The 17,297-nt window shown below is 52.9% G+C and overlaps 1 protein-coding gene across 1 annotated transcript; it reads left to right on the forward strand.

The window, feature by feature from the left end:
* The first annotated feature begins 1,571 nt into the window (after positions 1 to 1,571).
* Positions 1,572 to 17,023, forward strand: golgb1 (golgin B1). The gene is made up of 20 exons (XM_030113022.1): positions 1,572 to 1,657; positions 3,117 to 3,195; positions 3,327 to 3,521; positions 3,599 to 3,712; positions 3,808 to 3,966; positions 4,045 to 4,164; positions 4,698 to 4,811; positions 5,017 to 5,722; positions 5,806 to 5,882; positions 6,578 to 6,635; positions 6,761 to 11,708; positions 11,790 to 12,201; positions 12,283 to 12,516; positions 12,609 to 13,421; positions 13,553 to 13,746; positions 13,849 to 14,008; positions 14,086 to 14,186; positions 14,270 to 14,341; positions 14,492 to 14,582; positions 14,683 to 17,023. Exons 2-20 carry the CDS (start codon positions 3,127 to 3,129, stop codon positions 14,818 to 14,820), a joined length of 8,775 nt encoding a protein of 2,924 aa, XP_029968882.1. The 5' UTR covers positions 1,572 to 1,657; positions 3,117 to 3,126; the 3' UTR covers positions 14,821 to 17,023.
* The last annotated feature ends 274 nt before the right edge of the window (positions 17,024 to 17,297 follow it).

Here is a 17,297-nt window from a genome sequence, read left to right on the forward strand (position 1 = left end):
CAGAGCAGGAAACTAAACTGAGCTGCGTTCTTTAAAAATAACAGAAATAAACTGGTTGATTTCAGGTATTTTATGACATTTAGGACTATAAAAATAGTATATATTCCATTTAAATTTGGAAATAAACAGAAGTAATCACACTAACTTAGAAGAGAAAATATTTCTGTGTAACAGATTAAAACTAACGTAACGTGTGTTTGTACTGATTTAAAAACATTGCAGAAAGCTCTGAACTTCATTCTTATGTTTGGACTGTTACCCTGTTCCGCACGTGACACCTGCATTTAAAGCTTCCATGAGTTTATAGACAATATGTAACCGTACATAACACCAGCAGAACTGCTACGGATGAAAAACATATCCAAAGCTGTGTTTGTGTGACATGATTAAGGCCTCGTCGTTCTGGTTGGTCCTCGGCTCTCCGTCACTGAGGCTCCGCCTGGGAGCCCGGGCAGATCTCCTTGGCTCCGCCTTTCCTCCGCCCCCAGTGCAGGAGTCTGCAGACAGAGTCGAACACGGACGCCGTGTAGCGTGCGAACAGGCCGGTCCACTTGACGGCGTCCACCATCCACTGCACGGTGCGGCCCACGAAGGCGGCGAAGACGGCGGCGTAGTGCGCCAGCAGCAGCAGGCTGCGGCCCAGCTGCCGGCCCTGGTTGATGAGCAGGTTGACTCTCTGGTCGTGGCCCGCCATCTCTCCACTGATCCCAGTGTGAGGGAGGTCAGACGGGTCAGGGCGGCTCAGGAGCTCATCGCTTGTTTAAAATACAGATCAGAACATATACGACTCAAATAGCTCCTCAAACTATCACAGTTTTTGTTAATATTGTTTTTTCAATGCAAGAACTACAAATTTCTCCTCAAGAGTTGTTTTTCTGTCTTATTACCTTAAATATTCACAAAAATCTTCTTTACTGCAACTCACAAAGACCAGAAGTCAAATATTAGTGGCTCAAAGTTCATTTTTCACTCAGTCTGTGTGTATATTTATGAGGATTGTTTAAAGTTTGGACAAAAAAAAAGACTGAAATCACTGAAATTTGTTGTTCAAGAGCATTTCCTTTCCTAAATAAAGATGACTTTGAGTGTGGCTCCAGGTAGAAAAAAAAAAGTCTTTGGAGCTCCTGAGTTTCGTCTTCATGCAGATGTTCAAGTTTGGCTCAAGGTGCTCACATTTAAAAGGTAAATTTTCCTGCAGATGTTCTTGTGTGTAGTTCCAGGTGAAAAGTCAAAGCTTAAGCTCAGCTTTTTGTATTAAATGAGTTTGTAAAAAATGCAGAAGTTCTCTGGTTTGAAGAGTTGTATTGAAAAATCAAAGTCAGGAGCTCCTTATTTCATGCGAAGGCACAGATGAAGAAATCTGGGAATATTTTCCCAGAGGTTGAACAGTCAAAGAAATGCCTCCAGCTGCAGAAATGAAAAAAAAAAAAAAAAAATCCGTCACTGACAGCTCGCTTTAGGATTTTTCGGGTGACCATTTACAGAAAGTCCCAGGGAGAAGCCGGTGAATTTGTAGACAGTCCCTAAAGCCGTCGTCCAATCAGAGCAGAGGAACTTTAACTTCCGGGAGTGTTTGGTGATGTGGCTCTGCTCCGAAATCCATCCGAGGAGGTCTATCTAATAAAAACACTCTTTCACCTGGGGAGCACTCGCACAGGTGAGCAGCTGCTCCTCTCCTTTAGGGGAAAAAACCTCGCTCGGAGCCGTGCGTGGCTGGCTTGTCACGCACGGAGGAGGAAACGTGAGCGGAGGAGCGTTTAGGAATAAAAAGAGAGACGCGGTCCGTGTTTACCTGTTTATCCGCGTTAGCTCGTTAAGTAGCCGCGGCTAACTCACTGCCTCCTGCTCAACGGCAGACGTTTCCGCCCTCCTTCCCGGACCATCTTCCTCTCCGAGCGTGTCTGTCGCTTCTTGCAAACCTCCGTGTCTGGTCGCCCGGGGACTTTCTGCCCGTTTTCGCCGTTAGCTAGCGAAAATCTTTGCTGTTCACTAAAAGAGTGACGCAGCCGCAGTGGAGCGTTCGGCGGGTTCGGAGACACTCGGCTCGGTTCGGGCCGAATCGGAGGTCCGAGTCTGGGACCGTCTGCCAATGTGTCGTGTTTGAGTTTACAGCAAAACCTTTCAGTAATGTTTGATAATTAGCCAGCAAGTGTAGCTTCCTGTTTATTTTATGAGTGGGGAAGACTAGGTCCATAACTGAAGTCACGAGAAAGCGTCTTTAGGAGAAGTGTCAAAAAGCTACAGTGTTTCTGACTGTGACTTCACCAGAAGGCAGCCATGTAAACCACTGGTATTTTCTCTAAAAACAAACTGTTATGGCAAAAATGACTACAATCTCAACATAAATCACATTTTAATGAAGCCTTCTGCTTCAAAATACATGCATTCTGCATGTTCTTACTGTGCATCTTTTTGGATTTGGCTTTTGTTGAAATACTCTGATAGATTAAATGTGAACTGGCAGTAAATATGGAGAGATCACAGACTTTTGTATCTTTTCTTTAACGCTTGAAGTCAGTACAATAGGTGCATGATCCAATTCTTTTGCAATAATCTCAATCAACGTGTCAGTGTTTTGTAATGTAGACATCAGAAGCATTTTCTTAATCCACAAATGTTTTTGAAAAGCTGAGTGAAGCCAACAGAAGGTTGAAGGCAAGCTTAAGTTGTTTTTGTGGGATATTTTACTAGGTGTAACAAACCTCTAGAGACTTCATAAAAACCTTCTGGCTCAGAGTTGAGCTTTGGGATCTCAATAGAGTTTCAAAACAGGTTCTTATCAGTCGGCATTTCTCATTTTACAACAGCAGATTGAACTCCTTGTCTTGACTGCGGGTTATAATTTAATTGTTCTCTCAGATCTATAAAACTCTTATCCACTCGTACCTGTGAAACACGTGAAGGACAGTTGTTTACTGCGCTCACGTCCCGGCAGATATTTGCATGACTGTCCGCTTCTGCATATTTGAGGAAAAGGTGCGGCCATCCGACATTTTATCGCTGATCTAGCTATGTTTGTAATGTGTCTCCTGATTCTGGATGTAAAGCAGATGTACCACAGTGGAGAAAATAAACCTATAAGCTCACTCATAGCCGTGTTTCCTTTCCCCCGGCAGTGCCGCCTTTATGTTCAGCCGTCTGGCCACCGTCCTCCATGAGCTCTCTGGAGAAGAGGGCCCAGATGGAGACCCACAGGTGAGAGAGCGACTCGTCAGTCACAATCATTTCATTCACAATATAACGGCAAGTAATTCAAAGTAAGTCTTAAACATGTCCCGTCATGACTTGTCAACTCACACCGCCCGTCCTGTTTGCGTCGCTGTCAGGGTATGTTGGTGCCTCAGCTGCCTGCCGACGGCGAGGCCCAGCCTCCAGCCGACTCCGAGGTGCCCGAGGACGCCATGGAGAGGCTGGCTCACCTGGAGCAGCTGGTGGTGCAGCTGAAGGAGCTCATCCGGGACAAAGACACTCAGCTCGTCCAGAAGGACGCCGAGCTCTCCGGCAAAGATGCGCAGCTCAAGGTGAAGGATCTCTCTCTCTCTCTCCCTCTGGAGGGCTCTTCTCTGCCTTCGTGGTCTGACTTCTGATGTTTTCACAGAACGAGAAGGAAGAAGCTGAAGCTCGCTTCAGCAAACTCAAACTGCAGGCCAAAGCCAAGATGGCATCACTCAACAAACAGATCACGGAGTTGAAGGGACAGGGAGGAGCTACGGTGAGTTTTAATGTGGAGATCGATGTTTTCCATGATTAAATAGCGGTCGCAGTGTTGTCACGGTGTCTGTGCCGCACCTCCTCCGCCTCCCGCAGAGTCCAGACAGCTCCTTCTCCGGCGCCGCCGTCGAGGACGACCTCCAGGAGCTGAGGAGCAGGCTGAGCGAGGAGGAGGCGAACAGCAGGGCGCTGAGCGAGCGTCTGCAGTCCGCCGAGCAGCTGCTGCAGGAGAAGGAGTCGGCGCACGCCGAGCAGGTGAGGTCTGCTCTCTGAGCAGGTGAGGGCTTCAAACCGCGCCGGAGTCCTCCGTCTGATCGGGCCGTCTGTCCTCAGCTGCGCATCCTGCAGGCCGTGGTCTTCGAGAAGGACGTGCGATTCCAGGAACAGATTCAGAAACATGAAGAGGAGCTGATGAGAGTCACGACACAGCAGAATGACGGCGAGCTGCAGCAGGTACAAGATCCACGCTTCAGGGCAAACCCACTCTGACTCTTACTCTCCTCTCACAGCCAATAACAATCATATTTTATATGTTAAAAATATCTAAACATTTGAATTTCTTAGAAAAAACCTCCAGATGTCTCCAGGAAGCAGTGAATCTGTATAGATTAGTGCTGAGAAATGCTTTCAGACGGTAATGCGTTTGACGGCGCCGGATCCGACGGTCCGCTGTGCCAGTTGTGGCGTGCGGCCCGGACGTTTGACGCCTCGATGAGGAGGATTTGAAAGGATTATATTAGGGATTTACACCGCCGTTACAAAAGTGAGGAGCAATTGTTCTGTGTTGTTTGTGGACGTTGAAGCAGCTGCACATCAAAATTACAAAACGTCAGAAATGTAGAGTTTATAAATAAATAATAAGCTCAAATCATTTTTATTAATAATAATTTTTGTTTGTAAAAATTGAATTTCCACACACTTCCTGTATAGCTGTGTGAAAGAATGAAGCAGAATAGAGTTAAGTGTGTGTGGTTTTGTCTTCCCAGGCGTTGCTTGCAGCTCAGCAGCGGTGCGACGAGCTGGAAGACGCCTTGAATTCTCGCTCTCAGATGCTGGAAATGCTGCAGCAGGAAGTGAGCAGCGCGGATCAGCAGAAACAGGTACCCGATCCGGCCGGACTGGATGTCGGCTGAGCTCCTGCTGAAACGCTGTTGGTATTGAGGTTATTCTGCATATTTGCAGATATTTATTCGTGCATTGAATGAGAGCTGCTCAAACCGGACACGCCCTGCACTGCAATGACGCGCTATTGTCACAAAAACACACCCTCCGCCTCTCTCTCTCGCTCTCCCTCTCTCTTCTCAGATCTTGACGGCTCAATTCAGGCAGATGGAGCAGGAGCTTTCTGAGGCGCTGAAGCAGAGGGAGGAGGACCGGCAGCGGTGGGACGAGCGGGCCGGCAGCGCCGACGCCGAGCTCGCGGCCCTCCGAGCCAGCCTGGAGGCCCTGGAGGGAGAGAGGGCGACGGCGGCCGACCGGGAGAGCGAGCTTTCCTCCCTGAGAGAGGCCGAGCGAATCGGCCGGGAGGCTCTGGAGGACGAGAGGAAGGAAGTGTCCAGATTAGAGGCAGAGCTGTCTCTGATGAAGGAGGCTGAGCTCGGCGCTGCCGCCGCGAGCAGCGAGGCTTCGGAGAGAGACCGAGCCGAAATCCAGCGGCTCCAAAGCGAACTCGCCACTCTGAGAGACTCCGAAGCTGCAGCCGCCAGGCGGGACGACCCGGAGGGGGAGAAGGCCGAAGTGGAGAGCCTGGAGAGAGAGCTGGTGGCCCTCAGGCAGGAGCAGGAAGCCGTGCAGAGGAAGAGCCGAACGCTGGACGAGATCTGGAGACACCTGAGCCGCCTGGCGTCAGAGGACGTCGCCGGGAGCGAGGACGAGTCTGTCCCCGCCGACCCGGCCCTGCTGCTGGACGCCGTGCAGTCTGTGGAGTCGCAGCTGGAAAGGCTGAAGTATGAAAACAGTGAGCAGGAGGAGCGCTGTGCTCAGCTGAGCCACACTGCAGCAACCCTGAAGGGTAGGAGCTGGTTCAGCTGCTCCTCGGTGCCTTGACATCAGACCGGAGTCGATGTTTCCCTGACGTGATCGTCTCGTTTTCAGATGAACTGGACAGAAGAGTCTGGGAACAGGAGGAGGCCACGGCCAAGATCCTGGAGCTGGAGGAGAAGATCGCAACGGTCAGTACCTCATCTGCCAACAGTGAAGCTAAGAATGAAGCTTTATCAGTGCAGCAGCATCTGTTCACTCTACTTTTATCAGGAAGTGTTTTTAATTCATCATTTGTGTTGAATCAGGAGATAAATAAACCAAACAAACAATGTTGTAGCGGAAGAGGTCCGATGTGACGGTCTTGTTATATTCCGCATGGCGGGGGTTATGCGAGGTCAGCTGTGCGGTCAGCAGACAGGTCGCGTCCCAGACGCCCGCTGGGCTGAGGGTCAGGACTCCAGTCTGGACAGATGATGTCTGAGACGGTGCAGAGGACGAATCCCACGGCAGACAGACAGACAGACAGTCCTTCAGCCCGTCGTGAGGAAGTCGGTCTAATCCCTCCTGCACTGATCCACTCTGATGAGCGACCTTCAGCTCTCTGTTCGGCCACACGGCCGCCTGTCAGCGGAGGTTTAAAGACACGCTGTCCAAATCACGTCCTGTTACATCGAGATAAAAAATCCACTAAAATGATCTTATGTTTTCAAATTGTATTTTAATATAATTTGATTCTGTATTTCTTCAGTCCTGTTGATTTCCATCCCTTTTTTTTTTGAAAAATAGTTTTAGAGAAATGTTTTCCCGTTTATTGTTTAAAAACAGCAGGTAAACATCTTGCTTTCTGTCTGACTTCTGTTTCTCTTTCTTTTCCCTCTTTTAGATGGCAGACAGAGAAGACGCAGCTGAACCGTCACAAGATTCATCCGAAGAGGAAAACGGTACATAAGTTTAACTGATAAATTAAGATTAAATGTTAAAATGAAGACATGAAGGAGACATAAATGGTTTTTCTTGCTTGCGTGCAGCATTTAAAACCAAGTTGTTGATTTTCTGGCTTTCGCAGCACGTCTCCTCTCACTGGAGCAGCAGCTACAAGAAAAAGACCGTGAACTGATGGCGTTGCGCGAGTCCCTGATCAGAGCGACCGAGCAGAGCTCCGGCGAGGCTGCAGGTGAAAGCTCTGAGCCGCCGCCGGACGCCCCGGACGCCGTCCCCGACTTCATGGACGAGACGCAGGAAGAGGAGACCACCCTCGTGGCCGAGGACACTTCCGCTCTCTCCGTTTCCGCCGAGAATGAGAGCAGCCCGGAGCTGATCGGACCCCAGTCCGAGTCTCCCGAGGAGTCCAAAGTCACGTCCTCGGACGAGATGGTGGCCAGCAGCGACTCGGAGGTGGCCCACAGCAGCTGGACCCTCCTGGAAGCCGTCAATCAGGACGGCGGTCAGGAGTGGCCCTCCGTCCTGCAGGACTTCAACCAGTCCTGGGTGGCAACGAGCATCGAGCAGGAGACTTCCTCCGTCCAGGTGGAGTCCTCGTCCGTCGTCATCAGAGAGACGGTGGAAGTTCACGTCAGCTCGCAGGCGGCGTCCTCGGAGCTCCCGGGCCCGTCCGGCCTGTTCGCCCAGGCTTTAGCCGAGGAGCTCCAGAAAAGGTACAGCGAGCTTCTGGCGGAGCTGCAGAGGCTCCGGGAGGCGACTGCAGAATCCCGCGAGAGAATCAGGAGCCTCGAGGAGGAGACGGAGTCGCTCACCGCAGCCAGAGACGAAGCCGAATCCCGGGCCAGTCGCTCTGCGGAGGAGCTCCGCTCGGCTCGGGAAGAGCTGGATCACAGCTCTCAGCAAAACGGCTCCTTAGTGGACAAACACGGCGTGGAAATGCGGCTCGTCGAAGAGCAGGTGGACCTTCTGCACGCTGAAAATAAATCCAAGGAGCAGCAGATTCAGGCTCTGCAGACAGATCTGGAAATAGTCCGCCAGGCGCTCTCTGAGCAGGAGGGTCAGGCCAGGATGCTGAGCGCTCAGCTGGAGGACAGAGAGCTGCTGTCCTCTGAGCTGGAGAGGAGACTCCGGGACATGGAGGACAGCATGCTGGCGTTCTCCCAGACCTCAGACCTCAACAACGAGTCCATGTCACAGAAAGACCTGGAGATCAGCGAGCTGCAGCTCCGCCTCGGCCAGAAGGAGCAGGAGCTGACGGACCTGAGCACCAGCATGTCGGCCAGACTGCTCCAGGCGGAGGACGAGAAGAGCCAGATCGACGGCGAAGTGAGCAAACTGAAGGATGAGATCATCGAGCTGAAGAAGGTGAGAGACGAGGCGCAGCAAGCCAGCGCCGAGGTCTCCGCCGCTCGTCCGGAAGATGAACTCGACGGTCTGAGAAAGGAGAAAGGAGCGCTGGAAACCCAGCTGGCCAACACGAAGAAGAGGCTGCAGGCGGCTCTGGTGCAGCGCAAAGAGCTGATGAGGAAAGTGGCCGAGTTTGAGGATGAAGCGAAGAAGCAGAAAGATGAAACGCCTCAAGAGGAAACTCCAGAAAGTGTTCCTCAGATTGAAACGCCTAAAGGACACGAGATCCAAGAGATGGAGGCGAAACTTGTGGAGCTAGAGCAAGCTTTGAGGTCCAAAGAGGAGGCAGTGGAGACTCTTGAGCTGAGAATTATCCAGCAGGATCAGGTTCTGGCTGAAACGCTGGCTGAGAATAAGAAGCTAAGCGAAGAAGCCGAGAGCTCTCCTCAGGGCGACGTTTCCTCAGAAACGGCGGCGCTTCAGTCGCAGGTGGCCTCGCTCCAAGCCGAGTGCGAAACGCTTCACAAGAAGGTTCAGGAGGCCCAAGAGTCTCGCAAGGAAACCATCCGCAAGGCGAAAGAGAAGGACAGACACCACCGGGAGCAGCTGAAGCAGCAGAAGGAGGAATACGGCGAGCTGATGGAGCGTTTCGAGGCGCAGAGCGGCGAGCGGGAAGCTCTTCTCTCCCGACTCAGAGATCTGGAGGCAAAGCCAAGCTCCGACGGGGAGGACGCGCCGCAAGAAAAACAAGAGGTGGAGAATGCGGAGAAGCCGGCGGCCGCAAACGACTGGGTGCAGGAGGACTGGGTGGATTTCGCTGCGTCCGAGACGGATTCCTCACAGACCCAGTCCAGCGATCCGGTTCAGCTGGAGGAGTCGCTGAAGGCGCTCAGAGAAGAAGTCCAGACCGTGCGTTTGGCCAGCGAGGAGCTGGAGAAGCAGCTGGAGGAGACACAGCAGCGTCTGTCGGCGAAGGAGGCCGAAGTGTCGGACGTGAGCAAAGAGCTGCTGGCGCTCAGAGAGAAAGAGCAACAGATCGACGCTCTCTCCGAAGAAATTACAGACCTGAGAGAGAAGCTCCAGCGAGCCGAGTCCGACGCCGACGCCCTGAAGGCTCAGGTGGAGGCTGCAGCCGGAGCAGATTCAGCAGCATCCGTCGCTGCTCTTCAGTCCGAAGTGGAAGACTTCAAGCAGTTCCTGGACAAGAAGAACTCCGAGATAACCGAGCTCAGTCAGCAGCTCGGCGAGCAGAACTCGCTCATTCACGCCATGCAGGACACCGTGTCTCAGAAAGATGAGGTGATCGCGTCGCTGCAGCAGGAGCTGAAGGCGGAGCAGGAAAAAACTCAGCGATTAGAGGTCGAATCCCCGCAGAAGCAGGAGGACGACGGCGAGTCGAAGATGCAGCAGCTTCAACGCAAACTTCAGGCGGCTCTGATCTCTCGCAAAGAAGTGCTGAAAGAAAACAAAACCCAGAAGGAGCAGCTGGAGTCCAGTGAGAAGACTATAAATGAGCTGCAGCAGAAAATCGACGCTGCAGAAGACAAGCTGGAGAAACTCCAGGGAGAAAGAGTTCGACTGATTGAGGAGGTCGACCGAGCGCTGATGGAGAACCAGAGTCTGGGATCGTCGTGCGAGAGCCTCAAGCTGGCCATGGAGAACGTCCTCGGCGAGAAGGACGCCTGCAAGAGAGAGGCGGAGCTGGCGAGGGAGGAGGCGTCCAGAGCGTGCCGAGAATGGGAGGAGAAGGTCCAAGGCATGAAGGACGAGTACGAAATGCTGCTCAAGTCTTACGAGAACGTGAGCGACGAGGCCGAGAGGGTCCGGCGGGTCCTGGAGGCCGCCCGGCAGGAGAGACAGGAGCTGGCGGCCAAGGTGAGATCCCACGAGGCGGCGAGGCAGGAGGCCGAAAGACAGGCAGAGGAGTCGCAGAAGGAGGTGGACTCGGTGAAAGACAAGATGAGGAAGTTCGCCAAAACGAAACAGCAGAAGATTCTGGAGCTGGAGGAAGAGAACGAGAGGCTGCGGGAGCTGCAGGAGAAGCCTGCGGGGAAACGAGAGGACAGGACTCTGAGAGCTGAAGTCAGACAGCTTCAGGAGGAGCTGGAAGCTCTGAAGGCGGAGCTGGAGACCGCAGTGACGGAGAGAAACTCATTAGGGCTTCAGGTGGAAGAGCTGAGGGAACAGCTCGCCCAAAAGGGAGAGAAAGACGGTGAAAATTCAGTTGATCCACTGAAAACTGCCGGTGCTGTCGAAGAAGTCATCGCTCCTCAAGAGTCTCACGCTGAACCGACTGCCAGCCACGAGGAAGAAACAGAGCAGTCCTCGGCGTCTCAGGGTGATCAGCTCACAGCAGATTCTGCACCTGAAGCACTTTTACAACCTGACAGAGAAACAGCAGAAGTGACAGAAAAAGCTCAAACTGTATTAGAAGACAAAATGAAGGCGATGGAGGAAGCTGTTGAGGCAGAGAGGGAGGAGTGGCAGCGGCAGGAGGCTGAACTCAAAGCTGAGCTGGCCTCTCTTCAGCGAGAGCTTCAGGAGATGACGGAAAAGCAGAGCCTCGTCGACTCTTTGGAGAAGCGCCTTCAGGACAGCAAGGACAGAGAACGGGGTCTGACGGAGGAGGCTTCAAAGAGAGAGGCCCAGTTCAAAGATCTGCTCCGAGGCCTGGAGGCCGAGAAGGACAACCTGGAGGAGCGCCTGATGAACCAGCTGGCCCAGCTCAACGGCAGCATCGCCGGCTACCAGCAAGAGGCGGCCGACCAGCGCGAGCAGCTCGCCGAGCTGCGGCGCCAGGCGGAGCGGCTGGAGAGGGAGCGGGCCGAGCTGGAGGCCGAGGCCCAGAGCGAGCGGGACCGCGCCGGCCGGCTGGAGGAGGACATGCGGCAGGCCCGGCGGGAGCGCGCCGAGGCCGAGGCGGAGTCCGGGAAGCAGCGGGAGCTGGAGCAGCAGCTCCGGTCCGCCCAGCGGGTGAAGGAGGGCAGCCAGAGCCGGGCGCGGCAGCTGGAGGAGCTGCTCAGGGAGAAGCAGCTGGAGGTCCGGCAGCTGCAGAAAGACAGCATCCAGTACCAGGAGAGGATCAGCGAGCTGGGGAGAGACGCCAAGGCCCTGCAGATCAGCAACGACGCGCTCTCCAGCAACCTGGAGAAGTCCCAGTCTGAGGTCGAGAACACTCTGGAGGAGCTGAGAAGAACCGCGGCGGAGCTGGCGGACTGTAAATCACAGCTGGAGGAAACCCAGAGACGAGCCAGCGACGCTTCAGCCGCGAAAACCAGCCTCGAAAAGAGCATCCAGGAGAGAGAGGCCGCGCTGAAGGCTGAGGCCGAGCAGACGCTGGACTCGGTGAGGTTCCGGCTGGGAGCCGAGCTGAAGGAGATGGAGCTGCGGCTGGAGGAGTCGTACAGAGAGCGGGACAAAGAGGAGGAGGCCACCCTGGAGGCCAGGGAGGTCGCGGAGGGAGCCGAGAGACGGGCCCAGGAGACGCAGACCCGCCTGGACGAGACCCTGGCCCGGCTGACCGCCTTCTCGCGCTGCATGTCGTCCCTGCAAGACGACCGGGACCGAGTCCTGGACGAGGCGCGCCAGTGGGAGTCCCGCTTCAACGGCGCCCTGCAGGCCAAGGAGGCCGAGATCCGGGAGGCCGAGGCTCGAGCCAAGGAGCTCGGAGAGCAGCTCCAGAAAGAAACCGCCCTCAGAGAAGAGCTGCAGGTTTCTGTCGACAGGTAGAAACTTTCTCCTCTGCTTCACTGAGTGATCATCAGAAACATTTCAGTCTGAAATTCAATGATTTTCTCGTCTTTCAGGTTAGAGAAGGCGAGCTCGGACTGGCAGCTGGCGTTGAAGGAAGAGGAGAAGAAGGTTGCAGAGAGTCTGGCGGCCCTGGAGGAGGAGAGCGGGAAGCTGCTGGAGACCACGGCTCAGCTGGAGGCCGCTCAGAGCCAAGCCCAGGTCCTGAAGGGCGAGGCGGAAAGCCTCCAGCAGAGGAGCCGCGCTCTGGAGGAGGCGGTGAGCCGGCTGCAGGGCGGCGCCGAGCAGGCCAGGGCCGAGCTGAGGGACCGGGAGGCGGAGGAGAGGCGGCTGTGTCTGAGCCTGGAGCAGCTGGAGACCGACCTGCGGTCCTCCAAAACCCTGACCGAGAACCTCCAGAGCGAGCTACAGCTGAAGGAGCAGAGGGAGGTGGAACTGCTGGGCGAGAAGGAGCAAGCTGTCACACAGGTGAGTCTTCACCAACTCTTTAAACTACGTGGCGGGAATTTCCTGAACCTTCTAACCGTGTACGGATCACTTATTCCCAAGGCTGCAGAGGAGGCGAGGAAGGAGGCCGACGAACGGGCGCGTGAAGCCGAGGAGGAGCTGGAGCGGAAGAGGGGGGAAGTGAGGGATCTGGGAGAAAACCTGCGGAAGGCGGAGGAGGAGAGCAACAACAGCAAGGTGAAGCTGGACTCCTTCATGAAGGCCATGGGCTCCCTGCAGGACGACCGAGACCGAGTCCTCAACATGTACAGGCAGCTGGAGGAGAAACACCTGCAGGTATTTCACACACAAATGTCTTTTCACTGAATTTCAAAGCCAAATCCCATCCAGTCTTGATTTGCTGAATGTGTGTAACTGGTGTGTTTCAGGTGATGATGGAGAAGGACGGTTTGATCCAGGAGGCGGCGGGAGAGAACAACAGCCTGAAGGAGGAGCTGCGCTCTCTGCTGGTCCAGAGAGACGACCTGTTCGCCGAGCGAGCCAAGCTGGCCGCCCAGCTGCACAACTACCGCGAGGAGCTCAACCAGGTCCTGAGCATGAAGGAGTCGCAGCACCGGCAGCTGCTGGCGGCGCAGAGGGAGCGCGTGGAGGGCCTGGAGCGGCAGCGCCGGGAGCTGGAGGGGCAGCTGAAGAGCCTCAGCCTCGCCAGAGAGGCCGAGGTCCAAGCCGTGGAGAGCCAAGCCCTGAGTCAGGCGCCGCAGGCGATCGACGCTCCCGGGGCGGAGGTGGAGAAGCTGAGGGAGCAGCTGCAGGCGGCCAGGGAGCGAGCGGAGGGCCTGGAGGAGACGCTGCGGCGGGAGAGGGAGGAGCAGGAGAGCCGGAACAAAGAGCTGGCCGAGCTGCGGTGGGAGGGCGGCGTGATGAGGACGGAGTCGGAGAGCGCCCAGGAGAGGGTGTCGGAGCTGGCGCTCGACCTGCTGGCCGTGGAGCAGAAGCTGCTGGAGGAGCGAGAGGCCGCCGGGCAGCTGAGGGCGGAGAAGGAGTCGATGAGCAGAGCCATGGCGTCGCTCCAGGACAGCAGGGACCAGGCGCTGAGCCGGCTGCAGGAGCTGAGCCTGAAGCTGGAGGAGGCCGGCAGGCCCGACGGCCCCCCGGCAGCGAGTAGCCCCCCCTCCGCCACCGGAGAGGTGTGGGGCCTGAAGAACGCCCTGCAAGCCCTGCAGAACGACCGCGAGAGGCTGGTGAGTTCAGCGCCAGAGCAAACACTCCGACTGCTCTGTGAAGGGAAGGACTCGACATGAAACAAGGACGGAGAAGCAAGCCTTCCCATGTGTTTCGCCTTCGACATCCTCTGTCTCTTCTGTGCGATCAGCTGGAGCAGCTCCAGGCCCAGGCGGCGGAGCTGAGGAAGCAGCAGGCGGAGCTGGCCCGCCTGGGAGCCGGGGAGCTGATCAAAGTCAGCCAGGAGCTTTTCGAGGAGAAGAGGAGGAACGAGGACGTGCTGGGCGTCGTGTCGCAGCTGGAGAGCGTGGTGGAGATGGGAAAGCAGGAAAACGAGACTCTCAGGTGGCGTTAATTTGTTTTTAGCTCCCCGTTACTTATTCTACACTATGTCAGGGACGTGTTTTCGTACAGTGTCTGATTGCTGCCCCTTCCTGCCTCCCTCAGGCTGGAGCGGGTGGACTGGATGGCTCAGGCGGAGCAGCTGAAGCAGCAGACCCTCGCCACGCTGTCGGAGCGCGACCAGCAGCTGCGGCAGCTGACGGCCATGCTGGAGGACGCCCGCGCTCATCAGCCCAAACTCCAGCAGCAGCGCTACCAGACCGAGGTCCGCGCCTCGCACTGCGTGTGCCGGATTCCACATGAATGACCTCTGACCTCCGCTGTGCTGCTTTCCTCCCTCAGGGCACGGAGGAGGTGGACAGCGCTCCCGGAGCGCCGCAGGAGCGGAGCAGCGTGCAGGACGGCCACGCCTTCACAGCCGAGCTCAAAGAGCTGCAGCGCAGGTACCGTGTGAGGGAAGTGAGAGCAGCAGCAGGCGGTTTGGTCCAGACACACACACACACGAGTGTACCCTCTCTGCCTCCAGGCTCGACGAAGAGACACAGCAGAGGATGACTGTGGAAGAGCAGCTGATGGTCACGCAGGAGCAGCTCAAACGGTATCGAAGAAACTACTCAACACAGCCGAACGCGTCTAATATTCTACAGAAATGGTTAAAAACAGATTGTGAGAAATCGGGTAAAACGAGATAAAGATCCGTTTTGAAACGAGCTGCGTTGAATCAGCCTGTCTCTCTGCCTCCCGTCAGTTATAGCCAGGCTCAGCGGCACTCCACGCACGAGGAGGATCTGTCCGAGACGGCGGTGTTCATCGAGCCGTCCGAGGGAGCCGTCACCCGGGTGAGCCTCTGCTCGCCGTTCGGTCTTCGTCCTGACAAAATGAAGCCGTTTCCTGAAACTCGCCGTGTGTCTCTCTCTCTCTCTCTCCGCCCCCCCCCAGACTCGGAGAGGCGGTCGCGGGCTGGTGCGGATGCTTCGGGTGGCCTTCTGCTCCCGCCAGCGCACGCCCCTGCTGCTCAGCCTCTACCTGCTCACCGTGCACGTCCTGCTGCTGCTGTGCCTGGGAGGATTCCTCTGAGAGACGAGGCACCGGCACAACCCAACATATTAACTAACTAAACAAGGGCACTGGAAGGGATGATTTACATGCAAATATTGCACTTTACACGACTTAATCCTTCAGCCAAAGTATGTAGATGTGTGTTTGAGTTCAGCCTGGATGACTTTGAGTGTGTATGATACGACGTGGAAGAAAGAGCATGAAGGGACGAAGTCTAACTCTCCTTTTCCAAAAAAAAAAAAAAAGGCTTCAGAAGGAAATGTAGATTCATACTCAAGTGTTATTCATGTGCCTTTAGATTTGGATATAACCTGAACACATCACTACATGTTGAAGTAAACGTTCCACATTTTGGGTGAGAAACTTTCTGGTGGAGGCAGCGTTTCGTTGAAATCCTAGGTTTTTTTTTTGTTTTGTTTAACATCATTATACTGAACGTTGATGCTACTTTCCTGTCTTTCACTGCAATAAGAAGCGAGTTTACTCAGCTTAGTTTACCACAAAGACGGGAAAAATCAGAGAGGCATGGCTGTGAAGCGGCTTCAGAAGGTTTGAAATGAACCGAAAATCTTTCTTTCCTGCTTGATGTGTTCAGTTTGGTGGTGTAACAGTTAATCAGAAAGCACATGCTGTTTGACTACTGGTGGAGTTTTACCTGTAATATCTGCACAAAGGTTTTTCTCCCACAATTCAGAAACATATTTTAGGTCCAGCTGGTGAACATTAACTGCTCCTGGGTTGAATGAGTGACTCATGACAGGATAGAAACTGCAGGATTTGGGCTTTGATAGTGTTTTGGGTTTATTTGGTTTTGAGGAGAAAGTATTGTAGCTGCTTCCATGCGGTCATGTTAACGTCGATTGAAACGAGGGGTTTTTGCATCAGGAAAATTGGAAAAATATAGAATATGTTAAATAGAAACTCCTCCTGGTGGATTTTTGTCAAATCTTTGACTTAAAATAATACTCATATTACTTGGAGTATTTGTCTTGTTGCCAGTTTACTGATCAGATCTGAACTTTTGTCTTTTTGGACTTGAAAACATATAAAATCATATCAAAATGTTACTATTTATCCCTTAAATGGATATTTAAAAAAAAAAAGCAGCTTTTTGGATCTGGTGTTAAGTTAGATGCTGTGACCGTGCCATTTGCAGACTCTGGGAATGCGACATCAGCTTACTTTTTAGGGGGCCTAACCCTAACCTCGCAACCAACGGACACGCTGAAAATAACAAGTCTGTGCAAAGGGGAGTTTGTTTGTGGAATAAAAAATGTCTAAAAAGTTAGATCATGAACATCTGAAGTAGCTGTTGTCAGATCGAATTTCTTATGACTAGTTTTTTTCGGACGTGCTGCTCGGCTAAAAATCTGGAGCCGTCTGTCCGCCGGAAAGTGGAAAAACTGACGCAAAATGTTGAATCTTGATGGTTTTAGGTTCAGGGTTTGATTACTGTCCAATTTGTTCCCAATCTGCTACTTTCCACTCACCAGAAAAAGGAACACAGTGCAATTTTCTGTTCTTACACATTCCTGTATCGTACTTTCCTTTCTTTCTTCCAACATTAATCATAATTCCAAACGAGGAAGGATATATATAATTCACATGTGTACATACTGTATGTACATGTATATTTGAGCTGGATGTGGGAGGGGGGCTTCCAGTGGTAGCCACAGTGTGGATTCATTCCAAAGGAGAAAGACTAATGATGTCCATCCACTTATTCTTACTCTAATGTAGCATAATTTATTCTTCGTATGAAAGAGTTGAGTTGTCCATCTTTATGTGAATCAACACCCTCTGGTTTGTCCCTCGGTGCAGGTTAAACAACTTGTTTGTTTTTGTTTTTCTTTTATCTTCTCGCGCAGGTATTACACTGTAAATAACTGTTTAAAGGGCTGTATAGATTAATAAAATGTCATCTAAGTGTGTTGGTGGTGCAAGTCAGGGACATACTTTTTTTTTGTTTTGTTTAAATATTTGGCTTACCAGAAACTAATCAACATTTGTCTTCATCTTTTGATGAATTTGGGGAAATTGAAGTATCATCTTGGAAATCTTGGTTTAATTTTCTTCAGAGAAATCATTGCATACTGTAACATTTTCCATGTTCGTATTTAGATAACCTGTTATTTCCACGCGAAGGGACGATGTAAACACTGTTACTGCTCACACAACGGGACTTTATTAAAAGCTTTTAATAAAGGATATTTTAAGTGTATGGGAAGCTTGAGTCAGAGTTTGATTACAAAAAAAATGATGAAAAAGGTTTGAATTCAAAACTGTGCCAAGTCTGCCCCCTAGTGTTGTAAATGCGTGTCAGCATTTACCACACTAGGGGGATTTCAGTGGGATTTCCGAGGCCACTCGAATGCATCACCAAAATCAAACCTAATTTAATTTAATTAAAAAAATGAATTTTTCTAAATGCCTTATTTCAAAGTACTTTTATTGTAAATTATTGGAATTAACTTGCACGTAAGGAAAACGTGTAC

Source organism: Salarias fasciatus, chromosome 17, assembly GCF_902148845.1.
Source record: "Salarias fasciatus chromosome 17, fSalaFa1.1, whole genome shotgun sequence".
Lineage (NCBI taxonomy): Eukaryota > Metazoa > Chordata > Actinopteri > Blenniiformes > Blenniidae > Salarias > Salarias fasciatus.

Excerpts from the sequence above, each read along its gene's own strand:
- golgb1 (XM_030113022.1), top strand. The coding sequence starts at position 3,127 with ATGTTCAGCCGTCTGGCCACCGTCCTCCATGAGCTCTCTGGAGAAGAG. Across the intron at positions 4,812-5,016 it reads GCGCGGATCAGCAGAAACAG|ATCTTGACGGCTCAATTCAG; the intron begins GTACCCGATCCG and ends CTCTCTTCTCAG. Across the intron at positions 14,009-14,085 it reads AGCAGCGCTACCAGACCGAG|GGCACGGAGGAGGTGGACAG; the intron begins GTCCGCGCCTCG and ends TTCCTCCCTCAG.